Below are 26,538 nucleotides of genomic sequence, written 5' to 3'. Positions count from 1 at the left end.
CAGACAAATGTCACTTCTTATTTATCAATACTTCTGCTATTGGATATTATGACATGAATTATAATGGATCTCTGGAACTTAAAGATTCACTGTCTCTGTTCAGCTCTGTTCAAAAGGATCACTCAAGAAACTTTGTAGAATATCATTTGTATTTCCAAGTAAATTAGGCCTGCCAAATGGCTGTTATCTACTAATTTAATTACCTTTGTAAAGAACTCCAAGATTTCAGGAATTACTTCTAAAATTATGTTGGCTAAGCTTCATTACACCTGTGCTCTTTATGTAAGCATGTAAAATACTTTCAAGTATGCTGCTCATTATAAATGCTGGCTTTGCTGGCACATAATGTTTTGGTTTCTACCTTTTCCATTTTTGAATATAGTGATGAACATATTTGGCAGTGCTCGTTCAACATGTGTTGCTACTAGATATATGAGTCAGAGTTTTTTCTGTTTCCTCCCTCATTTTCTTAGAGATTCTAGTACACATTCCAAAGGACATCTTTTGTCAGTTCTTAGCCAAGCATTCAGCTAGAAATCTGCAGGAGCAAATTGATAATTCATAGTGAAGTACAAATCTGTTGTAAACTAAACTGGCTGCTGTATTCAGAATGATTATTCAAGCTCCTAAAGACCCAATGTAAGACTCAAGACATATTTCCGTCCCTGTGGAAGTCCTGAACCAATCATTGAGGACATACACTGGAATTTTGAACTTTCAATTGACAATTTCCCTGCTCCCTGGGACCCTCCAGAAAAAAAACACAGACTCTGAGTTAGAGCAGGAGACTTCAGACAGGTCTGCCAATCTTACTTGGATAGTTACCAGGGAAATGTTACACACAACACCATTGTCTAACCTCTGGGTAATTGTGCAACTGACCCTTAGTCACTCACACTGTCCTACCTACTACCCCCCTCATCCATGTGACACCTGTCCCATTTGCCTCACCCACATGACCTATTCACCAACCCATTTGTCATCTCCTGCTGGAATGTGCCTTTGCAAAGAAAGTCTGGAGAAAGATGCAGTGGTTTCTGCCGAGTTCATCCCCAGCAGCTCTGTGACACAGGACTCTCAAACATGGAACATTACAGTGGAGAACAGGCCCTTCGGCCCTCGATGTTGCACCAACCTATGGAAATAATCTAAAGCCTAACTTTCCTACACGATTCCATTTTCATCCTTTTTCAACACTTACCCACAACTGAAGTAAGGCTCACTGTTTTATAATTATTGGGGTTGTCTCTACTCCCCTTCTTGACCAAGGGGACAACGTTTGCTATCCTCCAGTCTTCTGGCACTAATCGTGTAGACAATGATGACATAAAGATCAAAGCCAAAGGCACTGCAATCTCCTCCCTGGCTCCTCAGAGAATCCTAGGATAAATCCCATCTGGCCCAGGGGACTTATCTATTTTCACACTTTCCAGAATTGCTAACACATCCCCTTTGTGACCCTCAATCCCATTTAGTCTAATAGCCTATATCTCAGTATTCTTCTCGACAACATTGTCTTTTTCCTTTGTGAATACTGACAAAAAATATTCATTTAGCACTTCCCCATCTCCTCGGACTCCATGCACAACTTCCCACTACTATCCTTGATTGGCCCTAATCTTTCTCTAGTCAATCTTTTATACCTGATGTACCGATAAAAAGCTTCAGGGCTTTCCTTGATCCTATCTGCCAATGACTTCTCATCCACTCCTGGTTCTTCTTAGCTCTTTCTTTAGGTCTTTCCTGGCTAACATGTAACTTTCAAGTGCCCTAACTGAGCCATCACATCTCATCCTAACATAAGCCTTCTTCTTCCTCATGACAAGAGATTCAACTTCTCAATCACTCTCGCTCCCTTGCTCGACAACTTCCACCCTGCCTGACAAATACATACTTATCAAGGACACGCATTAGCTGTTCTTCGAATAAGCTCCACATTTCAATTGTGCCCATCATCTGCAGCTTCTTTTCCCATCCAATGTATCCTAAATCTTGCCTAATTACATCATGATTGCCTTTCCCCCAGCAATAACTCTTGCCCTGTGGTATATACCTATCTCTTTCTATCGCTAAAGTGAACATAACCGAATTGTGGTCACTATTACCAAAGTGCTCACCTACCTCCAAATCTAACACCTGGCCAGGTTCATTACCCAATACCAAATTCAAAGTGGCCTCGCCCCTTGTTGGCCTGTCTACATACTGTGTCAGGAAACCATCCTGCACACATTGGATAAAAACTAACTTATCCAAACTACTTGAATTATAGTATTTCTAGTTAAGTACTCAAATTATAGTATTTCCAGTCAAAGTACTCCAAAACACTCCACTCTGTGGTCTGTTCCCCAAGATGCACACCAAAACAAAAATCAACTGCAACTGGAGGACCATCAACTTGATAAAAGATGCTCTGGTCTTCCGAAAGCTTGTTGGCCTTCCAGAACAAGGAGTTGACCTCGGTGGAGTGTTACACACTGGGACACTCCAAGGCCCAGGAGTAAGTGCTGAGTGACATACTCAAGCATGGAGCAACTGCCATCAAGGCACAGCGGGGAAAGACCACTGTCTGAGGTCTTCTTGCTGAAGTTAATTAGGGGTCCGTTCAGCTATCGGACCCTCTTAGTGATTTAACTGCATGTTAGTATAATCCTGTTTTAGTAAGAAATGTGTTTGGATAGAGTCAGACTCCTTGATATACAACTGTACAGAAAAGAACTATATTTGTGCATATACACAAAGATGTTTTTATGAATAATTAATTTTGAAATAAAATGAACAAACAACCGATTTGTTCATACTGGAGCACAAAAACACACTGACAAGCTTTAGGATTTTACATGATCAATCCATATATACCATCCAGTGCTGTATAAATAAATGTCTGCTGCATATAAGCTCTTCAGTGCTCTGCCTATGATTCCTGCATTGACAGTATTCTTCAGGGCTCACTTTTGGAGGTTTGGAAAAAAAAATCATATTGTGCAAAAAGCACAGTACAATACAAATTATGTTTTTGCAATGGGATTGACATGATCTGTTATGGCTCTCTACAATTGGACAAAGCTTCCATCATAATTCTGCAGGTTTGATTCATTCAAGCACCTATTCTAGTTAACTGCAACAAGTTCCAATGTTGTAAGTTAATGTTTATCACCAAGTGCTCTCTTGAAACTGCAATCTGGCTATATTTACCTTCATGAACTATTATACTTCAGATGATGAATAAAATGTTGCGTTTCTGTAATTTTCACCATTAATTGGTACTGAAACCCTTTTTAGAAAACTGCTTTCTACATACAATATCAATAGTTATGTGTGCTGCCATCCATATCTTCTAAGCTTGTGGGTTCGCTGGGTTTCTTTTTGCTTCACAATTTGACAATGACTGTTATTATCTGGTATCAACTCTCACTGCATTGCTGATCATATATGGGCGGCACGGTGGCACAGTGGTTAGCACTGCTGTCTCACAGCGCCAGAGACCCGGGTTCAATTCCCGCCTCAGGTGACTAACTGTGTGGAGTTTGCACGTCCTCCCCGTGTCTGCGTGGGTTTCCCCCGGGTGCTCCGGTTTCCTCCCACAATCCAAAGATGTGCAGGTCAGGTGAATTGGCCATGCTAAATTGTCCATAGTGTTAGGTTAGGGGTATGGGTGGGTTGCGCTTCGGCGGGGCGGTGTGGACTTGTTGAGTCGAAGGGCCTGTTTCCACACTGTAAGTAATCTAATCTAATATATGTTCTTTGTGGTCTGCACCTTAATAAATGAATGGATTCTGAAAGTTTCCAGTGTCAAGTTTAATCTTTTTTCCTTCAGATTGTTCTGAGCTGCATCTAATCTCTGTTCAGTCACCGTGTAAATGATTTCATTAGAGTCAGCTCTTTTTGGACTAAAACAAATCTGACAAAGATTCATCAGTAATGCCTTTAACAAGTCTGTCTCTCCTGGATTCTGACATTGAGGCTCCATAGTCCATTAATCTGCAGAGATCATTAATAAAGTCACCTGTTACTTCCTCTAGATGCTGTATTCTTCAGTTAATCTCGCTCTTTCAAGAAGTCTATTAGTTCTGACATTGAAATAATCATCAGAGGCTTTCAATACCTCTTTGAATTTGTCTGTTATTTTATCCCTTGATGAGCAACAACATAAACTACTATATTCACAGTTATGCATCAAATGCATTTGCTTGCTCAACTTCTGACATAATTTCCCATTTAGAAGCTATTCGATGTCGCAAGAATTATTTTCTCCAGGATGTCCAATTTTATACTCTATTTGGCCCATCTTTGAAATTAAATCTTCCTGACAAAAAAAAAATGTTTCTTTCTAGATTGCTATTTTGTAGTAATAGTGGTTCTCCCATGTTTTGCTACTGTTCTGGAGGGGTTTTCTGCTATTTGTGGCTTTAATGGAGAATTTCCCATCTCTTGCAGCTATAATCAAGTCTCATGAAAAGATTCCCATGTTAGGTCAGAATCAATCACTTCTCTAAATTGACCAATGCTGATCTGCTTCAACAAAAGCAGAAATTGCTGGAAAATCTCAGCAGGTCTGGCAACATCTGTGGAGAGAAATCAGGGTAACATTACTTCAGAGACTATTAGGAGGACCTAATCTTAAATCTGTCTTCTCCAAAATCCTACTTTAATTATATCCCCATATTCTCATAATATTATGACAATGGCTGGTACTTATTGCATTTAATCAAGGATTCACTCTTTCAGACCTTTTCCATCTCATATCCAACATCAGCCACATATTAAATTGGAAAATAAGATATTCCCATGGACTATTCTGTGACCAAAGCTTCGTCCTGTGCCTGTTGCTAACATAGCTGTACTGCCATAATGCTACAGTTGTACTTGTACTGCTTCTGTCAGTCTGCTTCAGCTTCAGATCTCCCGAGGATTAGGAGCACACTGTGTGTTAGCCAATTTGATAAATGATCTGAATCATGGATAGGCCTCAGTGGTGCCAAAGACTGTATTGACAGATTAACAGTGAATATGGAGCATTGCCAGGAATGTGGTATAAAATAAATGAGGTCTAATTAAATGACCTCAGGAATGAACCTAAATGGCTGAGCTATTTCTAATTTGGTAACATATCAAAATATAATATCTCTTAAAGTGGGCATCTTCCTGACATTGAGTTGAATGTAGAGATTCATTTTCCCCTTAGGATTATAATTAAAAAATAATGAGCTTGGAAGACTATTCTTAGTCACAGGTCAGTTCTGAAGTACTGTGGTTTAATTCACCATGATGGACTCATCTTAATGTGGAGCAGAGGGCAGCAGATAACTTTTCCTTTTATATATTCACAAAAAAATCTCTGATAATTCTTGATAATCAAAATCTCTAATAATCAAAACAAGTTAATATTGATCTGAATAGGTTTTGACTGTGGACCTTCAGGCAAAAGTAGATTCAGATTTATCTTCCGTAAGTATACTCAGGAGATAGTTCATAACAGCCCTAAATTAGGTTTTTTGCTAGGTTGTATAGGAGAACCAATTTGGGTTAGTTAATGAAAAGTCAGACCACTCCAGAGTACAGAAACTGATCATAGACTTCTCTTTTAATAGGTAAACAGTTGTTTCGAATTAGTTTTATTTGAACACACAAGCAATAAAAACATGAAGGCAGGCATTGTCTTAATTTGAATGAATTGACTTAACAGAATATATTGAATTTGTCATTAGTTTAATTTTATCCCTCATTCAAAATCAATTGAATTGAAAGCAGAGCCAAGCAGTACAGCTGCTGCCTGTACATAGCCAAAATGCACCCTGTACATTGAGATCTTGATTTTTAAGGCCTGTTAAGTGACAACAGACAGTAATCAATAAATGTTGGATTTCTCACACAGCATGTCTGGTGCCGAGTCTGGTGCTAATCTTTTCTGGGAAAGCCTTCCACCTTCCCTGTAGAACACATCATAGGATTCAATCCTTTTTACTAACAATTTAACCTTAAGAATGCGCTCAATGTGGAAATAATTCAGGTAATTGGATGCTCTGAGAGATCCAGTTATGATATTATATGAAGAAGCATTTGCCATTCCACTCTATAGCTTTTGAATTTATTTATCTTCAAGTCTGTCGCTAGTACTTGCTACATCTACTCTTTGTTAAGGCTGGGCAGAATCCTTGAAAATTTTACAAAACTAGCACTCAACATTCATCCCAGTGCCTTAATCAAACTGGGTACATTAATGTGTCTATGTAAAGAGAAAGAATTTGCCACTGAACTGCCACTGGCTGTATAATAACCATTGAATGAATATATTTTTCTTTAACATTTCACACAGGATATGCACTACCAGTGTTTATTATACACAGCACTGCAAATAAAGCAGAAGGTGTGAACCATGCAAAAGGAGTTAGCAAGAAAATATCTTGTAGCCAAACAAAGTCTCAAGTGCTAAAATGAATTAATGAAATAAGTACTTGTTTGAGGTAATTCTGACATTAATGTATTCCATATCTCTCTGAATTTGAATTTCTAACTTGGTGCTAAAATTTAAATTGTTGCATTTCATATTTGCCTTGTGAAGTGTTACAAGTTCTTCCAATTCATACATTGTCAAACCCTGAGGCTATGGACGAGAATGTCATTAAACTAATGACAAATTCCACTGCATAAAAATAAAAATATCAATTTAGAGTAAATTTTCCTTTTAGTTTCAGAATACTGGTTAAGGTAGTGTTGATATTTTTCCCATGTGTATTTGTTGGATTCCTGTTACCCATCAAGGGAGATGGCATACAGTGGCTTACCTGGGTGTTCAATAGTCACACATGCAGGCAGTGAGAATTCTCTGTGTGCATCAACATTGTAGCTGAGATTCTTTCCTTATTCTCCCATGCGTATTCTAGCAGAAGTAATTGAATAGGATTCATAAGCAAGAAACCAAATTTGCACCAAGGAAAGTGACTAAATATCACTTTATGGTTTAATACAGCCAGTAGATTTTGATTAAACATTGTTGCATGTATACATGAAAAAAATCCAGGTGATAATCTTAAATTCACCCAAATTAACAAAAAGGGTCTTCTAAATACTCAGCAGATCAGGCATCTGTAGATAGAGAAATATAGTGAATGAAGGGGGAAAATTTCCTCTTTCTTATCTCTTATCTTGAGAATTATGTGTCACACAACCTGATATTGATTTTTTTCTCATACTGCCTTTGCCTCCCCCCCTGCTTCTATGTGTTGGAGCACTCTTAAATTCTTGAAGTTCTGAAAACAAGTCATGTTGGCTTTGAAACAATACTGTTTTCCTCTCCACAGACCTGCCGCATTTCTCCACCATTTACTGTGTTCGTTTTAAATTTCCAACATCCACACTATTTTGCTTCTATTCATTGGGGATTGATACTCTATAGTTGCAGCTGGACCTGATTTTTGAGACACTTTTTAACTGAGATAATATTAAGGTTTAGTCCACAGTGTAAGATGATTCTTCAGTGGTAGCCTTGAATGTAACTGTACCTCACAGTAGTAATGTACCCTATTATGGAATAAGCCAGACCACTCAAAACATTCTTAAGCAGGCAGCCACAGACCATAACTTTGCAGTTTATTTTGGTAAGTGTACAGTGAAAATTGCCCGGATTAAGTTAGCTAGGTTGACTACTAGATTTTAAGACAGACCAAAAATGTATTCACAACATTGCACAATGAAACACAAAGAATGGAATAACGAACCCCTACAGAACTCAACCTATCCAACTAGACTTAATTATGCTGTTCCAAATATACACAACAATCCTAATAAGCAAACTCCCGTTAAAACCCAGTATAAATGGAACACATGCTGACAGGTTGAAGTTGAAGGGCAGAAAAGAGAGAGAGTTTCCAACACAGCTCCATGTTGAACTTCTCAGTTCAAGACTGAACTAAAACTGCTCAGCTCAGCTCAGCTAGAGAGCTGACCACTCCCCTTTCATTATACAGGTCACTTCTAAAACATGACCACTTTGGCCTGAAGTCTCATCTGCTTACAAATAAACAAAAGGCCTCTCAAAATCCTTTCCATCTCTATACCAAACCAGAGGGATTGTAGCCTGGTCTGGTTTATTACCTCTCTGAAAAAGATCAAGGTCAGAGTCTCCTTGAACCAAGGAACAGCTTTTAGAAAACAAAGGGACTAGTTTTACGACAACCCATTTTATAAAATGGAATAAATTCCATATCAGCCGGTTCCCATTCCCCAGTGCATGCTCATTTATTTTAAAGATGCTATAAATGAGTTTATCCTGGTCCATTAACTCCAGAAAGTCCTACCGGTTCATGATTGAAAAAAACACTGATGCCACTCATTGATTTTGCTGTCAATAGTTGTATTAAAGTACATAGGCAAAGTGGACTGCCAAGATAGTTTAATAAGAGTCTGGGTGAGTTGTGCGCCTTGTACAGCAAATGTTGAGAAGACACTGGGATGAAACAAATCCTGTCAGAGAGGAATTTATTTAGTGTAAGTTTACTGAATAGCATTCCAGGAAAGCCTGAAGAGTAATTAGATGAAGACAGCAGAATGATTTTGATATGCCTTAATTTACAGCTTCTGTGAACTGTGAAGCATGTGAGCCGAGAGCGTGGTGCTAGAAAAGCAGAGCAGGTCAGGCAGCATTCAAGGAGCAGGAGAATCAATGTTGCAGGCATAAGCCCTTCATCAGGAATGAGGCTGACTCCTGATGAAGGTATTGTCAATTCTCCTGCTCCTCGGATGCTGCCTGACCTGCTGTGCTTTTCCAGCACCACGCTCTCGACTCTGATCTCCAGCATCTGCAGTCCTCACTTTCTCCTTGTGAAGCATATAAGATTGGTAAAACAAAACAAAAGATCTGTTTCATCAGAAGAGCTACCAAACTGAAAATAGGACTGAATCCAAAAGCTAGCTCATCTCATCAATGAGTTACTCTGTTGCCTGAGTAGGCTACAATATCTTTCAGATTCTTAAATTTTTTAATAGGATTCTTCTTAAACAAGACTTGCAGTTCCAAGATATTTTCTAATAAACCTGTTCAGTGATATTATGACACACCTTTGGAGCAGGTTGTACTTAAACCCTAGCCTCCTACTCCAGAGGTAGGGACACTACCACTACACCACACAAAGTTTGGAACTCTTCTACAATGGCAGTGGATGTAGATCAGTGGTTAGTTTTAAATGTGAGATAGATCATTTTTTGTTAACAAAGTTATAAGGGATATGGGCCAAAGGCAGGTGTCTGGAGTTAAACCACAGATCAGCCATGATCCCATTAAATAGCAGAACAGACTCAAGAGGTCGAATGGCCTGCTTCTGTCCCTATGCCACAGGAAGTCCTAGACTGCCATTCCAGTAGAGGAACCTAAGCAGCCATCAGCTATCAAATGACCAACTGAAATGGCAGTTCTTGAAATGTATCTATGGTATTGTGACACAAAAAGGATGACCAGAATCAAATGGAATTGTTCTGATCCTCAACTGTCTCTGAGGTTGGGCCCAGCACTTCAGAAAGCATCAAGTTGATAGCAGGTTTCAGGTAGACATGTAGGAATTGTAGAGAGTATTGGACTGGCATAATGGGAATGTCATTAAAAAATAGTTCCACTTCTTCCCTTTCTTTTAGCTTTACTTGTTACATTCTCTGTCACCATATCCTCTCTCCCTTCCCTCACCTCAGTGCGACTGTCTGTTCTTTCAAGTCTGGCAGTTAGGCATACAATTATTCTGCCATTCTCACACTTAACCTGAACTAGCAGCATCTAATTAGCATATTTTCTCCTCCAGCACTTTGCATCTTACCACCCCCCCACACACCTTCCCAACCCAACTATAACATAAATGCTGCCCCTGGTCATTTCACTTCAGCTCTGATGAAGAATCATCCAGATTTGAAACATTAGCTTGCTCTCTGTCCATGAATACTGTCTGACCCTCTGTGATCTCCAGCATTCGTTGTTTGCAGTAATAATCTAAGGGCCCATGATGATGTTCTGAGGCCACTAATTCAAATACCATCATGGTACCTGGTGGGATTTTAACTTAGATTAGAATTGAAAGCTAATCAATGTAACTATCATTGAATAGATTGAAAACTCACCTGATTCACTGATGCTTATGTAGTTAGGAAATCTGTCATCCCTACCTCACCTAGACTTAGTGGGACTCTGGATCCACAGACATGTGGTTAGCCATTAACCAACAGGTTGACTATTCACAACACATTCTGGCCCTGTTAAAGATGTCTACATCACATGAAAGAATGAAAATTACATCAATGGGCTCGCCAAATTACTGCTCCTTCTGATTGCAATGAAGTTTATGGACATCAAAGAAAATTAAGAAACAGGTGAATTCTTATTCATCTTAGAAGGCTTTCACATCATATTGATGGCAAGAAACAGGTCTTTTGACCCACAGGATCCAGGTAGAATATATGTGCCACTTGAGCCTTCCCCAGCCTCCTTCATCTAACCAGTTAAAGTACTACTAGCCTTTTCCTTTTATTTAACTCCTGCAGTTTGTACCTCCTAGTTCTAATCTCAGCAATTAGAAATATGCTCTCTATGTTTATCCTCTCCAACATTTTAGAATATTATAGATCTTCCTCAAGACTTGTGGTAATGTAAATGATGAACAATGGTGGTCACAGCATTGATATCTGGAAGACCACTTTCCAACATCTTCCAGTTGGAGAAGCTGCCTTCTATGCCTTGCTGTACTTTATATTTTATGGCTAACTTCCAAACCATTCTACTACTTGTTCTAACCTTGTTTATCAGCCAAATACTTTATACCTTATCATAAGACTTTTGAAAATACAAATACATTACATCCAATGCATTATCCAGTTCTTTTTGATTTTCCTAGTTCTCCTGCAGTTGTAAGGTTATGTAGCCTATTCCCAGGCTTCTAAGAAAATCACCTCATCCCGATGCTTTATTTTTGAAAAAATAGAACATCTGCTATGCAGGTCTGCCAAGACTACCAGAAGTGTCCCCAATGTGCTTTATTGAATCACGAATTATTTTGCTTCCTTAGATCCGTTTTTAGCTTTTAGTGTTCCAATTTAAAAATAACCAACAAGGCTTGAGTTTTAAATCAGATCAAACATTATTTTATTTGCACAACCTATGCTGAAAGTTAGAGAAACTGAGGACTGCAGAGGCTGGAGAATCAAAGTCAAAAAGCACAGCAGGTCAGGCAGCATCCGCGGAGCAGGAGCATACCCCTTTATCATGAATAAGGAGGGGGAAGGGGGTTGAGGGATAATTGGGGGTGGGGGTGTGGCTGGGGGAAAGGTAGGTTGGATGGCACCAGGTGGATGCAGATGGGAGGTGATTGTGATAGGTCAGTGGGAAGGGTTTTTCCTGCACATCCACCCACCTCATCTATTACGTCCGTTGCTCTTGATGTGTTCTCCTCTACATCGGGGGAACACCAACCAACCCCATCGCCTTGTGGCTAAACACTTCAATCTTCCCCCCCTCCCTTCACCCCCTTGCCCCCTCCACCACCACCACTCTCCAAAGGACATGCAAATTCTGGGCATCCTCCACCGTCAAATCAAAGCCATTTGTTAACTGAAGGAAGAATGCCTCAACTTCTGCCTTGGGACTGTCCAACCACATGGCATCATCATTGACTTCACCAATTTCCAAATCTCTCCTTCCCCCACCTCATCCCAAATTCAACAGTCCACCTGGCACTGCCCTCTTGAACTATTCCACCTGTCCATGGCCTTTCCCACCTATCCACTCCACCCTCCCCACCGATCTATCACAATTACCTCCCACCTACATCTACCTATTGCCATCCCACTTACCTTCTGCCCCAGCCCCACCTTCATCCTCCTATTTATCTCTCAGCCCCCTTTCCTCCCGCATTCTTGATGAAGGGCTTTTGCCAGGAACATTGACTCTCCTGCTCCTCAGATGCTGCCTGATCTGCTGTGCTTACCCAGCACCACACTTTTTGATTATGCTGAAAGTTATAAAGTAAACCTGTAATCTTTGTTATTAGATAAACTACAGATACAAATATCAAAAAGTATATGCAGATAAAGATTAACACCAATTCAGTTCTTGAACATTGCAGGCTTATTACTTGCTTGAAGATCCCTCATTCTGAGGGGAAGGCTTTGAAGACAATAAAAACTGAACGAACTGTGGATGCTACAAATCAGACACAAAAATAGAAATTGCTGGAAAAGCTTAGCAGGTCTGGCAGTATCTGCAGAGAGAGATCAGAGTTAACTGTTTGGATTGAGTTACACTTTCTCAGAACATCTTTTCCTGAAATTTGTTTTCTAGCAGTTTTTATTGTCTTCAAGCCCTTTCCTTCAGAATGAAGGATCTTCAAGCAAGTAACAAGCCTGCAATGTTAAAAAACTGAATTGGTGTTAATCTTTATCTGCACATAATTTTTAATATTTGTATCTGTAGTTTATCTAATAACAATGATTATAGTTTTACTTTGTAACTTTCGGCACAGTCAAAAAGTGTTGGTGCTCAGTAAGCACAGCAGGTCAGGCAGCATCCGAGGAGCAATTGAAATTGCTGGAGACAAAATTCTGTGGAAGTGTCACTCAACACAAACAGTTAACTCTGATCTCTCTCCACAGATGCTGTTGAGCTTTTCCAGCATTTTCTATTTTTAGGTTGAAGACAATGTCAGGATTTAGCAGAAATGTTTGTTTCTTCAGTTGAATTACTTTCACAGATAGACTCTGGGTAGAACAGGTTTTGAGTACCAGGGTGTGAGAGATTTCCTGATCGTCACTTGTTCTGTGGTTAGTGCATTGCAGATTGTCTGGTCTCTTCCAATAGAACTATGGTTGATTTCTGAAGAACCTTTCTCTTGAACTGAGAAATCTCTACTGTGAGAATGTTGTCTCAGGCTTTGCTGGAGAGTTCTGTTTTGAAATAGTGTGTCACAGACCCTTAGTTAGATCAAATTTAAAGTGGTTGTTATGTTAACATTTATTGAATCATATCCCACAAGGCAAAGTCAACTATCCTGGGATCCCTTGAGGGATTTTCTTTCATTCTTTTGCTTGTCTAAGAAGTCTTCAATTTTTACACCTTCAAGGACCCATTTTGTTGTCAAAGAGTTTAATCAATTTCTAAATAGGCCCTGTTGATGGTGAGATAACATATCAGTCTATCTACTTTTGCCTGACCATGAATTAAAAGGGAGTTTTATGTGAATCCTGGAAGCTCTTTCTTATGTGCTTCTATTATTTAAAAAAAATCAAATTAGCCTTCTTTATAAAATATGCAATATTATAATTACATGGTCATGATGATACTTATTCAAAATAAGACTTTTGATAATCAAGATATATTAATTTGATTATATTTTCTGAATATTCCCTTTCTATTGGATCTTTGAAGAAATAACAGAAAGTGTAGACCTTTGGCATATTGTGACAGGAACTATACTTCAAAAAGTACTTAACTGTGTCTAAAATATTTTGGGATACTGAGGGCCTGAAAGATACTCTGCAAACCAATTTTTATCCCAAGCTTTCAGTGTTCTCTTGATTTATACACCCGAGAAAATATCCATATAACTGTGAAACAAATTATTGTAGTGACACAACTTTATGTTATGCGTAGTTTTAACATATCTCAGATATAAATTGTTTTCTTGGGCAGCCAAGATCATAAAAACTAACACCACAATTCAGTATTGACTGCACTGAAATACTTACAGGCACTGTATATTTATGTCACAGGTGGATGTTATTCCAAATGGAATAATGTTCTCATATGGTTTGTATAAAAGGAAATAGTGCATATTAAAATTATTGAGCAGCTGTTTGGTGAATTTAATTGAAATCCTTGTCATTTGTTTAATTTCCACAGTTTGTCAGCCAGGATTCTTTAAGGCGTCACCATATAGCCTGTCTTGCAGCAAGTGTCCTCCCTACAGTTATACATATGACAAGGGATCAGTTTTCTGTCATTGTATGGAAAACTACTTTCGGAGAGATAATGACCCTCCTTCAATGGCCTGCACAAGTAAGTAAATCTTATAACCTCATAAAATTATTACTGTGATATTAATTTATTCTCAAATTTTAACGTGGAATGCAAACGTAAGCAATTGAATGGACTGTAAAGTCTACAATGGACGAGTTTCATTATCACAAAACAAAGACCTGTGGATGTTGAAGATCTGAAACAAAAACAGAAATTGCTGGACAAACACAGCAGGTCTGGTAGCATCTTTGAAGAGAAGGCAAGCTTCAGTAGTAAGGTGTCATCTCTTGTCACTCTGTCCTTTATCGTTGTAATGAGGATAGATTGTTTAATTGGTGAATATTCAGACTTAATGGTTCTGATGGTCCCCTCCCTGGAGATGGTGTGGAATGTAATGAGAAAGGCAAATAATGGATATGTTTGTCATGGAAAGATATTAGCTTCCTTTCTCAACACCTCAGCAATTAAGTGCTGAGTAAGAAGTATCGTAGGTGACCATCTTGACTCATCATTAATTAATGTGATTAGATGGTCAATTCATGGCCACTTAATGGTCTCAACTGGAATATTCTGTGCAGTTTTGTGTGCCATATTTTGGAAAGAATTTGAATGCATTAGAGAGCGTGCAGAACACATTTTTAAGAATGGTTCCGGGGATGAGGAACTTAACATAAGAACATAAAACCTAGGAGTAGTAGGACTAGTAACCAATTCAGCCCCTCAAACTGGCTCCACCATTATGGCTGATCTCTTCTTGGTTGTACCTAACCTTTTCTGGCCATTCTGCTTGTCCTTTCAACCCATTAGAAGTTGAAAATCTGTCTATCTCCTCCTTAAATTTATCCAGTGTCTCAACATCTACCACACTCTGGGTAGTAAATTTTACAGAGTCACAAACCTTTGAGAGAAGTAATTTCTGCTCATCTCTGTTTTAAATCTGCTCCCTCATATCCTAAAACTGTGAGCTCTTATTCTAGATTGCCCCTACATGAGGAAACATCCTTTCTGCATCTACTTTGTCAACATCCTTTAGCATTTTATGCAACTTCGTTCAATCTCCTCTCATTCTTCTAAACTCCAGAGAATATAGACCTAAACTGCTTAATCTTTTTTGATAAAAAAAATCCCTCATCTCTGGAATCAATCTTGTGACTCTCCTCTGAACTGTCTCCAATAAAATGACATCTATCCTCAAGTAAAGAGACCAAGATTATGCACAATATTCCAGGTACACTCCCACTAACCGCTTGCACAACTGCATCAACACCTCCCTACTTTTACATTCTATTCCTTCAGTTATAACTTCAGTTCTGTGGATATATTGGAGGAGAGAAGGCTTAGATGGTATCTAATAGAAAATTACAATATTATGATCTTTCAGGAAATAGTTGATTGGAAGAAACTGTTCTTGTTTGTAAATTTGGAGAATCCGTGGGCATAGATAGAAAATATGTTGCAAATGAAGAAAATGTAACATGAGAGGGGGGAAAAAAAAGCCTACCTACACAGTGAGCAATTAGTGTCTGGAATACACTGCCTGGAAGTTCAATGGAGTCAGGTTAGACTGAAGTATACAAGATGGCGTTAAATGATTATTTAAATGTAGGCAATGTGCAATATGTAGGAAATTGGCACCAAATCATAATTCCCAGGTAGCCAATGTAGACACATTGGGCCAAATGGACTCCTTCTCTTCCATAACAGGTCTGCAACTCTGCAGTACCATCATTAAATCCCCTACTGTCAATATCCTGGATACTACTCATGGCCATAGTATTGTGTAATAGAAGCAGAAGCTCAAGCAAGTAACTCACTTCCTGTCTTCCCAGTTCCTTCCTCCCATCTACAAGGCACAATTCAGGAATGTGACAGAATAGCTTCCACTTACCTGGTGAATGCATCTGCAACAGTGCTATATCCAGAACTAAGCAGTCCACATTATTAACATGCGATCCATGATCTTCAGCATTCATGCCTTGACCACTGATGACCAATGGCAGCAGAGTGTACCATATTTAAGAAGCACTGCAGAATTCTGCAAGCACTTTGTAAACCTGAGACACTACCACCTTGATGGATAAGAGTAACAGATACGTAGAACACCACCATCTGCAAGTTCCCTCCAAGCCACACATCATCCTGCTTTGGATGTATGTTACCAATTCTTCTCTTTCTTTAGGTTAAAATCCTGCAAATCTCTTCCTAACATGTATAACACCCTAAAAGACTGCAGCGGTTCAAGAAAACAGCTCACCATCTCATTCTCCAAGACATGAAAGGTGGGCAATAAATACTAGGCAAGCCAGCTATACCCAAACAACCCATGGACAATTGAATAAATGAGAGAGATTTCAAATGCTTCATACAGCTGAAAGTTCACATTGATAAAAGGATTATCTTAGTGGACTTTGCTTTTACATTTGGAGAGAATTTTGGCTTTTTGATGGAGATCATTAAGTTGTTATAATAAATGATTGTTACTGTGATAGATATTTTTTCAATGTCTCATTGCAGATTTGCACAAGATTGTGAAGTATGCAGTATCAGATACCTCTGTTATTGATACCTTCATGGTCAGTCTGATTGACATTTTTACACAGTCATAGATTCAATAGGGATGAGTTGGCATGGAGGGGACATGAAGATACAGAAAATGTTTTTGAACTTATCTTTCCAACGTTTCCTGAATCCATACTATGTTTTATTACCTGTTTGAGGGGTCATGAACTATAAATTTTGAAAGGTCGCCCTACTCCACAAAAATTGTAGGGGACTAGACAATGTATAGAACCACAATGGAGCCATCAAGGCAGTGAGCTCAGTACCTGCATTCTTTTTCCACATTTGCGAAAATTATGGGAGCCAGGAATGGGGTTGGGAATCCCCAAAGCTGCTCTCCATTTTTAAATGGTTCTGGAATAGTTCCAACTTGGTGAAAATTCAGGTCACTAATGCTATCACTGGAAGTGTTGTAATTCTTTTATCTGAATTTGGATTTTGTAAAAGCAATTCAGGCAAATACAGAACAACATTGAAAACATTATCAAAATAAATGGTTGTTTTATCAGCCTTATGAAAAGTCAGCATTAAAATTGACAAGTCAAAAGATCTTTATAAATGCAATGTAAAATTGCAAAATTCCTCCTGTATACTTGAATAAGCAGGTCCTTGATTTTATTAAAAAAAAGTTTTGTTCTTTACTGTCTTTAATTTAAGTAGACTTTTTGTCTAAAATATGTTTCAACATACTCATAATGGGCAGGTTAAGTGATTGGGTAATCAGTTGACAGGTGCAGTGTACTCTTGAAAAAGGTGAATGAATACACCTTGGTAGGAAAAATAGATGAGCAGAATATACAAGGTGGATAACTGGCAGATGTTGATATTCAGAGGGTAGCCATGAGGGTCAAAGTTTACATGGCCCTGTCTGACAGAGCATGAGGAATGGGAGGCAGGGGAGTCAAGACTTTTGTGGGGAATGGTAAGAGGACAAGAAAGGTTTCAGAAGCCACGGTGGGTTTGCTTCCTGGCTCAGTTCCACTGTTCAGGAACTAGACTGGATTAGATCAGCTGTCACTAGGTAAGGACACTATCAGTGAACTGAATTCACTTTCTGCTCGAACTCCATAAGACATGGGATCAGAAATTAGGCCATTCAGCCCACTGAGTCTGCTCTACCATTCAATCATGGATGATAGGTTTTTCAACCCCATTTTCTTGCTTTTTCCCTCATAACCTTTGATGCACTTGGCAAATAGGAACTTACCTATCTCTATTTTAAATATTGTTATGAAGGGTAAGAGGTACTGCATTTTTAAGAAAGTTGAAAGCTAGCACGGACATAGAGAAGCACACAGAGTGCTGGAGAATTTATAATGTAACCTTTGGTTCAGAACAGCTAGCATTGGCTGGGTTGCCTGTGGACAAAAACAAATTCACATTCCGCCAATCAGTTTAAATTATACCCCAAAACACCAACCTCCGATCAAGTTTGAATTTCAAACATTGGCAATATTAAAATCAATGAAATGATCCAATGCTTTGGGGGTAAAAGACTGGGAAAAATTGAACATTTGGGGAGGAGAACTGCCAAAAGACCAACAGATGTAGGCTCTGAGAGCTACCTCTCCAGAGAAGGAGCTTGCACAGAGGTAAAAACATTGACAATGACCTGGAGAGCAAATCTACAGAGGAAGATACAAAGAGAAGATTCGACAGTTGGCTGGTTTTGAAATTTGAATTTTTGGTAAATCTTAATCGGGGTTTTATCGTACTAGTATTATAGAAAGGAATGTAAACAATAGGTTAGAGGAAGGAGTTGTAAATAGTTGTTAGTTAATTATTCTATGTTATACTTTAAGAAACAAAATTGTTAATTTTTATTTTAAATAGTTCTTGGCATCTCAAATTTTCACAGACTGCTGCACGGGATAAATCTTTTCTGTGTTACAGGTTTACATTAAGCAGGAGGGTTTACCCCATGTTGAAACAGTTCGGTGGCTCATCCTTGGGATTTGAACTGGTTTAGACAGATTTGAATAGATTTGGGTATATGAAAAGTCACAGCAGAGTTAAACACTTGCAGATTAGTGTCCTAGATCTTTAAATAAAACATAGGTGAGACAATCTGTTTAACTTCAGTGACTTGTAGTTGATTCAATTAAAAGTGAGAGAAATAGCTCTTAAAATGGCTAATGAGGTACTGGGATTTGAAGATGGTTCTCAAATTTGCCAAGAAAGTTTAGAAGGAAAGATAAAGGTCACTCTTTTAGAATTACCAAATAAGTTAGATTTGGCTTTCACCAAGGGCAAGCTGAAATTGTCAGGGAATTACTCAAACACTTAGGTGTATCAGAAAAACAGACAAGTGCAGTAGAGGTAGAGAAAAATTAAATTACAATTGAGGAAAATGGAGTTTGAAGATAAACAGAGAGAGAAAGAGAAAGGGAGAGAGAAGAGAGGGAGAGAGAAAGAGAAAGAGAGACAAGAGAGAGAAGGTGAGAATAAAAGAGAGAGAATGTTCTTGGCTGAGCAAAGAGATGGAGAGAAGAAAGGGAGAGACAAAAAAGAGAAAATTTGAACTTGAGAAGTGGCAAATTAGTCAGTAATGTCAGGTTAACAAGATGAATATTAAAAGAGAAGGTAGTGATATATACAAATGTGTCAAAACTCTGCCACATTTTGATGAGAAAGATGTTGAAGCCTTCTTTATTTCATTTGAAAAATTGGCTCAACAGATGGAGTGGTCTGAGGATTTATGGGTAATGCTAGTTCAGACTAAACTGGTAGGCAGAACTAGTGAGGTATTTGCTGCGCTATTAGATGAGGGGTCAAGAGATCATGAAGAGGTTAAACAGGCGATTTTAAGTGCTTATGAATTGGTACCAGAAGCATATAGACAGTGGTTCAGAAATGAAAAGAAGGAACCAGGTCAGACATATGTTGAGTTTGAAAGAATTAAACACAGTCATTTTGATCAATGAATACATGCTTTGAAAATAGATAAGACCTTTGAGGCTCTAAGAGAGATTATTCTGCTAGAGGAGTTTAAAACTCACTTCCAGAGATGGTAAGAATTCTCGTGGAGGAACGAAAAGTTCAGGAAGTGAGAAGGGCAGCAGAATTAACAGATGAAGACATGTTGGTGCATTAGACAAACCAGAAGGATAGAAGTTGGGAGAAGGGGAGATCCTACACCAAGAAACCAAGAGTAGAGAGCATTGGTAAAATTTTACCACAGGATAAAAATGAAGTCCAAGGGGGTGGAAAGGAGGTGAAAGGCCTCAGGTGTTTCCACTGTGATAAAGTGGGATGTGTAAAGTCACAGTGCTGGTCGTTAAAGAAAGGCACTGTGAGAAAAGATGTGGTAAAAGAAGCTCAGCCAGCGGCATTAGTGATGGTAGTAGAGGAGACCTCAAGAAGATCCGGGAGCTGCAAGAGAGTGCACAGCCTAGGAAGGGGATGGATATGGAGTTAGTGCCGACCTCTACAAAGAATTCATCTCTGTGGGTAAAGTTTACTCAGAACTAACAGGGGGAGAAGGACAAGAAGTTATAATTTTGAGAGAGAGACAGAATCTAACCAGATAGTGAGAGATGAGTGAATATGCACTCTTTCTGATCTGTTACCCAAGAGTGTGGTAATTTGTACGATAGATGGACAGAAATTTAACATCCTGCTATGTAAGATCAGTTTGGAGTTCCAACTTAAGACTGGGTAAGTTACAGAGGGGGTGATTGACAGATTGTCAGTTCCAAAATTCAGCATGAGTTTGCAGGATCCAAGGTGGGAGTGACACCCCTTGTTGTGGAGAAGCCCAAGGAAGACCAAGAAACTGAGGAGTTAAAACAGAAATATTCTGGTATTTTCCCAGACTGTGTAGTCACCAGATCCCACTATCATAAGTCACAGCACAAAATGAAAAGTAAAGAGAAAGATGAAGGAGTTGGGGTTCAGTTAGCGGACACCCTGTTGGATGTAATGGTGCAGGAAAGACCTGAACAGGCAGAGGGTCAGACAGAAGTGTTTAGTCCTGAAAGGCTAAGAGACTTACAACAGCAAGACATGATGATATAAGATATATATGTGGATGAGTACTCTGAAAAGGAGGCAGAGAATATTCTGGAGGGTTATTATCTGAGAGAAAGAACCCGATGGTGGAAATAGAGACCACAGCAGGTTAGTGCAGAGGAGAAAAGGGCCGAAGTGCACCAGATTGTGTTGCCAGTAACATACAGACAGAAGGTGTTATGGGTAGCACATGAGCTACCTGTAGGAGGTCACCTAGGGGTACAAAAGACTCAGGCTAAGGTACTAAAACATTTTTATTGGCCTGAAATGCACAAGGATGTGGTTAACTTTTGCCATACATGCCAAATGGTAGGTAAGCCACAGGCAGTAATAAAACCAGCACCTTTGTTACCAATTCCTGCAAAGAAGAACCTTTCACAAGGAGTATAATTGATTGTGTTGGTCCCCTCCCAAGAACTAAAAGTGAGAACCAGTACTTGTTAACCATAATGGATGCGTTTCCCAGATTTCCGGAGGAAATTCCATTACGGAGTATCAAGGCAAAAAGGGTAGCAGAGGAGTTAGTAGCTTTCTTTACATGGCATAGGCTACCCTGAGAAATTCAGTTGGACCAAAGGTCATATTTTACTGTGAGGCTTTTTAAGGGATTTTGAAGAACTTAGGTAAACAGTACTTTAAATCCAGCGCGCATCAGCCTGAATACCAGTGAGCTTTAGAAAGGTGGATCAGACCTTGAGACAGTGTTGAGAGCAGACTATCAGGATTACCTGAATGACTGGGATAAATGTATCGTATTGTTGCCATTAGAGATGCCCCAAATGAATCTACTCAGTTTACTCCCTTTGATTTAATATTCAGGCATCAAGTGAGAGGTCCTTTGAAAGTAATTAAGAAAAATTGACAGGACCAAAGTCAGAGCTCTCACACTTAGATTATGTATTGGATATGAGGGAAAGATTAGGTTGAGTAGTGAGTTAACTAAACAGCATCTAGAGAGGGCACAGTGTAGAATGAAGCAGGTGACAGATAAAAGCTCTGAGATTTGGAAGTTTTCCCGAGGGGGTGATGTGTTAGTACAGTTATCATTGATATAGAATCCCTTCAAAGCAAGGGTTAGTGGTCCCTATCAAATTGAGAAAAAGTTGAACTAGATGAACTATCTAGTAAAGATGCCAGATAGAAAAAAAAGGTATCGGCTATGTCATGTGAACATGTTGAAACTGTATTATACTAGAGAGAAGGAACTAGAGAAACAGATGTTAGTACTGCCTGGCAGAGTGAGGAGTCAAATCCAGATGATGTGGATTTTGATGTGGCTCAAAATAGATTAAAAAATGAACAAGTCCTTGAGGAGTGGAATAGGTTAGTAAGCTATCTGTCTCAGGAGCATAGAATGCAGTTGAACTATTACTGCAACATAAGGACATTTGTAAGAATCAGATGGGGAGGACTAATGCTGTTGAACATGAAGTAGACATAGGGAATACTGCTCCAAAAGAACAACACCCCTATTGGCTTAATCCTTTCAAAGCCAGACAGGCCCAGATGGAGGTGGAGGCGAGAACATCATCGAACCAAGCCAGAGCGAGTGGACTTCGCTGATTGTCTTAGTTCCCAAACTGGATGGGACTCAATGATTCTGTGTTGATTTTTGGAAGGTCAACACCATTACAAAATCAGACTCATATCCAATTCCTAGATTGGAGGACTGTATTGAGAAAGTTGGACAAGCTTGTTACATCACCAAGTTGGACTTACTGCATGGTTACTGGCAGGTACCTTGATCAGAGATGGCGAAAGAAACCAGAGCACACGGAGGGAACTCACACAGACACAGGGAAAATGGCGAAAGACTCATGGAACGCAAAGATGAAGGCCATCAAAAAAGTTCCACGACCAACCTCAAAGAAAGAGTGCTTAGACTCCTTGGACTTAACGGATTCTAGCGGATGTTTGTTCCACACGTCAGCAGTGTAAGTGGCACTTTGCTGAAGAAAAACACAAAGTTTCGGTGGACAAAACAATGCCAGAAGGCTTTGACCATTTGAAAGCAATTTTCACCACCAAACCAGTTTTAGCTGCACCAAACTTTTCAAAACCTTTTAAAATCATCATCGATTCTAGTGACATAGGAGTTGGAGCTGTACTGCTGCAGGAAAATGAGGATGGGGTTGAACTGCCAGTGGTTACTTTTCGAAGAAGATTAACATCCACCAGAGGAAATAATCCATAATCGAAAAGGAACTATTGAGTGTGGTACTGGCCTTAGAACATTTTAATGTGTATGTCAGGAACAATGTGTTGGAGACGGCTGTGCACTAGGATTACAATCCTCTTACTTTCATAGAATGCTTTAAAGACAAGAATATGAGACTATTTCCTTGGAGTGTTATGTTACAAACTTTTAATTTAAAAATTGTACATGTTGCTGGTTGTAAGAATGGAATCACAGATGCGTTATCGCGGGTTAACTAATAAAGTTTGATGAGATTTGTATTTATTTAATTATATGTATATATATATATATATATATATATATATATACAGGTATATAGGAAGATGTTAAGGTGAACTTAGATTAGGTTCCCTACAGTAGGGAAACAGGCCCTTCAGCCCAACAAGTCCAAACCGACCCTCCAGAGAGTCACCCACCAAGACCCATTTCCCTACTCTATATTTACCTGTAACTAATGCATCTGACACTATGGGCAATTTATCATGGCCAATTTACCTGATGTGCACATCTTTGGATTGTGGGAGGAAACCAGAGCACCTGGAGGAAACCCATGCAGACACGTAGAAAATGTGCAAACTCCACACAGCCAGTTGCCCAAGGGGGAAAACGAACCCAGGTCCCTGGTATTGTGAGGCAGCAGTGCTAACCACTGAGCCACTATGCCGCCCCAAGTTAGAGTCATGTGTTTAAAGAATAGAAAAAAGATAAAGCCGTCTTTTCATTTTCATTATGATGGTTCATTTTTTCTTAAGGGGGGGAGGTGATATGAAGGTGTAAGGGGTACTGTACCTTTAAGAAAGTTGAAGCCTAGCAAGGACTTAGGGGAGGACTAGCAAGGACTTAGCTAGCAAGGACTTAGAATTTACAATGTAACCTTTGGTTCAGATCGGCTAGCACTGGTTGGGTTGTCTGGAGACAAAAACAAATTCAAATTTGGCCAACTAGTTTAAATTATGACCCAAAATACCAACCTCCAACCAGGTTTGAATTTTGGGCATTGGCAATATTAAAACCAATGAAACAATCCGAAGCTTTGGTGGTATAGGACTGGGGAAAATGGAACAGTTGGGGAGGAGAATTGCCAAAAGATCAACAGATGTAGGCTGCTAGTAAGAACTGTCTGAGAGGTACCTGTCTGGAGAAGGATTTGGCACAGAGACAAAAACATCGACAACGACCTGGAGAGCAAATCTAGAGAGGAAGATACAAAGGGAAGATTCGACAGCTGGCTGGTTTTGAAAGTTGAATTTTTGGTAAACCATAATTGGGGGTTTTACAGAAGGAAAAGTAAACGATACGTTAGAGAAGGAGTTGTAAATAGTTGTTAGTTAGTTATTCTCTGTTATACTTTAAGAAGTACAGTTGTTAGTTTTTACTTTAAAAAGTTCTTGGCCTCTCAAATTTTCACAGATTACCACACGGGATAAATCTTTTCTGTGTTGCTGGTTTACATTAAGCAGGAGGGTATACCTGTGTCATAACAATATACTCAATGAGCTGGCCTCCGCAGCCTTCTGTGGCAATGAATTCCAGAGATTCACCACTGTCCGGCTAAAGATGTTTCTCCTTATTTCCATTCTAAAGGGAGTTCTATTTATTCTAAGGCTGTTCCCTTGGGTCTTTGTCTTTCCTGCCAATGGAAACATCTTCCCGGTGCTCACTCTGTTCAGGCCATTTAGTATTCTGTATTGACTCCCTCATGGATCCCACATCTACAGTAATATTCAGGCCAAAGAATCTGCATCGAGACATGGACAGGTTTAGTTAGTGGAGAAGAAAATGGCAGTTGAATATAATTGAGATTATTTGCCATAGCAGGAAGAATTAAAGAAAAACGAAAACCTTTTTTCTTCAAAAGTAAGAAGACAGATAATATTGAAATTAGAGGCATTGAGTTGCCCTTATACACAAAAATAGTTAATAAGCAGGTGAGCAATCAGAGGGTAAACTATATATTTTTTCACATTGCAAGGAGTAGAACTGTAAATGGTTTTGGCAATAGAACACTGTACAGAGTTCTAATCTCCTTAAGGAAATTTACCATTGGATGGAGAGTGATAAAGATTAATTAAATTGATTCTTGAAGGGAGAGGGCTATACAATAAGTGGACACTGAGTAAAATTGGTCCATATTCAGAAACTTAGATGAATGAAAACTGATCTCATTGAAGTTAAAAATCCCACAACACCAGGTTATAGTCCAACAGGTTTATTTGGAAGCACTAATGAAAGCCAGTGCTTCCAATTAAACCTGTTGGACTATAACCTGGTGCTGTGTGATTTTTAGCTTTGTACATCCCAGTCCGACACCAGCACCTCCAAATCATGATCTCATTGAAAATTGCTTGAGGATTTGACTGTGCAGATGGCTGGTTGTTTCTTTGCTGGAGAACCTCAAACTATAAGTTCACTGTCTCGAATATACTCATTTATTGAATGTCCAGTTCCCCATGGGGTCAAGAGATTCACACACACAGAGCTGATGAAGAGATTTCTCCTCAATTCACTGGGGACATTTACACAGCTCCATGTCATGCCTATCAGCTAGCCCATCTGAGCTTAAAAATGATAACAATCTGTGCCAATCCTTTTGATCATAAATCTTTCAACACCCGTTTCTATTTATATAGTACATGTATGATATCTGGCTGGAGTGTTACAAAGCAAAATTTGATACAGGACCAAATAAGGCAAAATGAGGACATATGATCAAAGAGGAAAGTTTTCTCAAGTGTCTCAAAGGAAGAAAGAGATGTTGAGAGACAGTTATAAGGAGGGAATTCCAGAGATTAGTGTTGTGCAAGTTAATGGTTCTAAAAAAGGTTCATCTTGGAGCCTGCATTATGTTCCACCAAATATGATGGGAGAATCTAATCTGACATTTGTTATGACACAGGGTAAACACCCGGTAATTTAAACTTGTAACATAGAAAAGATTTATCCCATGTGGTAATCTGTAAAAATTTGAAAGGCCAAGAACTATTTAAAGTAAAAATTAACAACTTTATTTCTTAAAGTATAACAGAGAATAATTAACTAACAACTATTTACAACTCCTTCTCTAACCTATCTTTTACCTTCCCCTTTTACAATACTAGTCCGATAAAACCCCTGATTAAGATTTACCAAAAAATCAAATTTCAAAACCAGCCAGTTGTTGAATCTTCTCAAAGTATCTTCCTATGTCTTCTTTTCTTCTTCTTAGGGATTATGTTTCACTGATCGATAAAGGTACCGTTAAGAGAGCTATTCTGTGGGCAGTCTGCATGTGTTGGTGGCTTAGCAGTTCTTTCCCAACTGTTTAATTTTTGCTGGTTTTATACCACCCAAGGATTGGATTGTGTCATTGGCTTTTAACATTGTCAATATATTAAATACAAACTTGATTGGAGTTGAGTTTTTTTTAGGTATAATTTAAACTGATTGGCCTAATTCGAATTTGTTTTTGTCTCCAGGCAACCAGCTACTCTAGCTGCTGGATGAAAAGGTTACATTGTATCTTTTTCAGAACACTTGATATTGTCAGGTAGCTCTGCTAGTTTTCTACTTTCTTAACGATACACTATTCCCACATCTTCATAACACATTGCAGGCAGATAATTCCAGTTTAGCTCATTTCAAAGTGGAATGATGTTTAAGTAAAGATTAAACAAAACATCGGTACTTTAATGGAAGGAATAGCTAAAAACCCCAATGTACTTGGGCTGGATGTTAAAAAGGAGAAAATAAAAGAATTGTAATTGATACCTTGCAGATTCAATGCAAAATCTGTTCCTGTTTGGGATTT

At 38.9% G+C, this 26,538-nt stretch overlaps 1 protein-coding gene across 4 annotated transcripts in view; it reads left to right on the top strand.

Moving 5' to 3' along the window:
• LOC140490277 (ephrin type-A receptor 5-like) overlaps positions 1-26,538 on the top strand; it is a 329,076-nt gene that overhangs the window by 151,958 nt on the left and 150,580 nt on the right. For all 4 annotated transcript variants that reach the window (XM_072589095.1, XM_072589094.1, XM_072589093.1 and 1 more), the window contains one exon: positions 13,868-14,023. In XM_072589095.1, coding sequence (XP_072445196.1) covers positions 13,868-14,023 — 156 coding nt within the window. The remainder of the gene's footprint in view (positions 1-13,867; positions 14,024-26,538) is intronic.

This window comes from Chiloscyllium punctatum, chromosome 2 (assembly GCF_047496795.1).
Source record: "Chiloscyllium punctatum isolate Juve2018m chromosome 2, sChiPun1.3, whole genome shotgun sequence".
Taxonomy (NCBI): Eukaryota; Metazoa; Chordata; class Chondrichthyes; order Orectolobiformes; family Hemiscylliidae; genus Chiloscyllium; species Chiloscyllium punctatum.
Note: the sequence above shows the minus strand (reverse complement) of the source record. Positions and strands in the feature narration are given on the sequence as shown.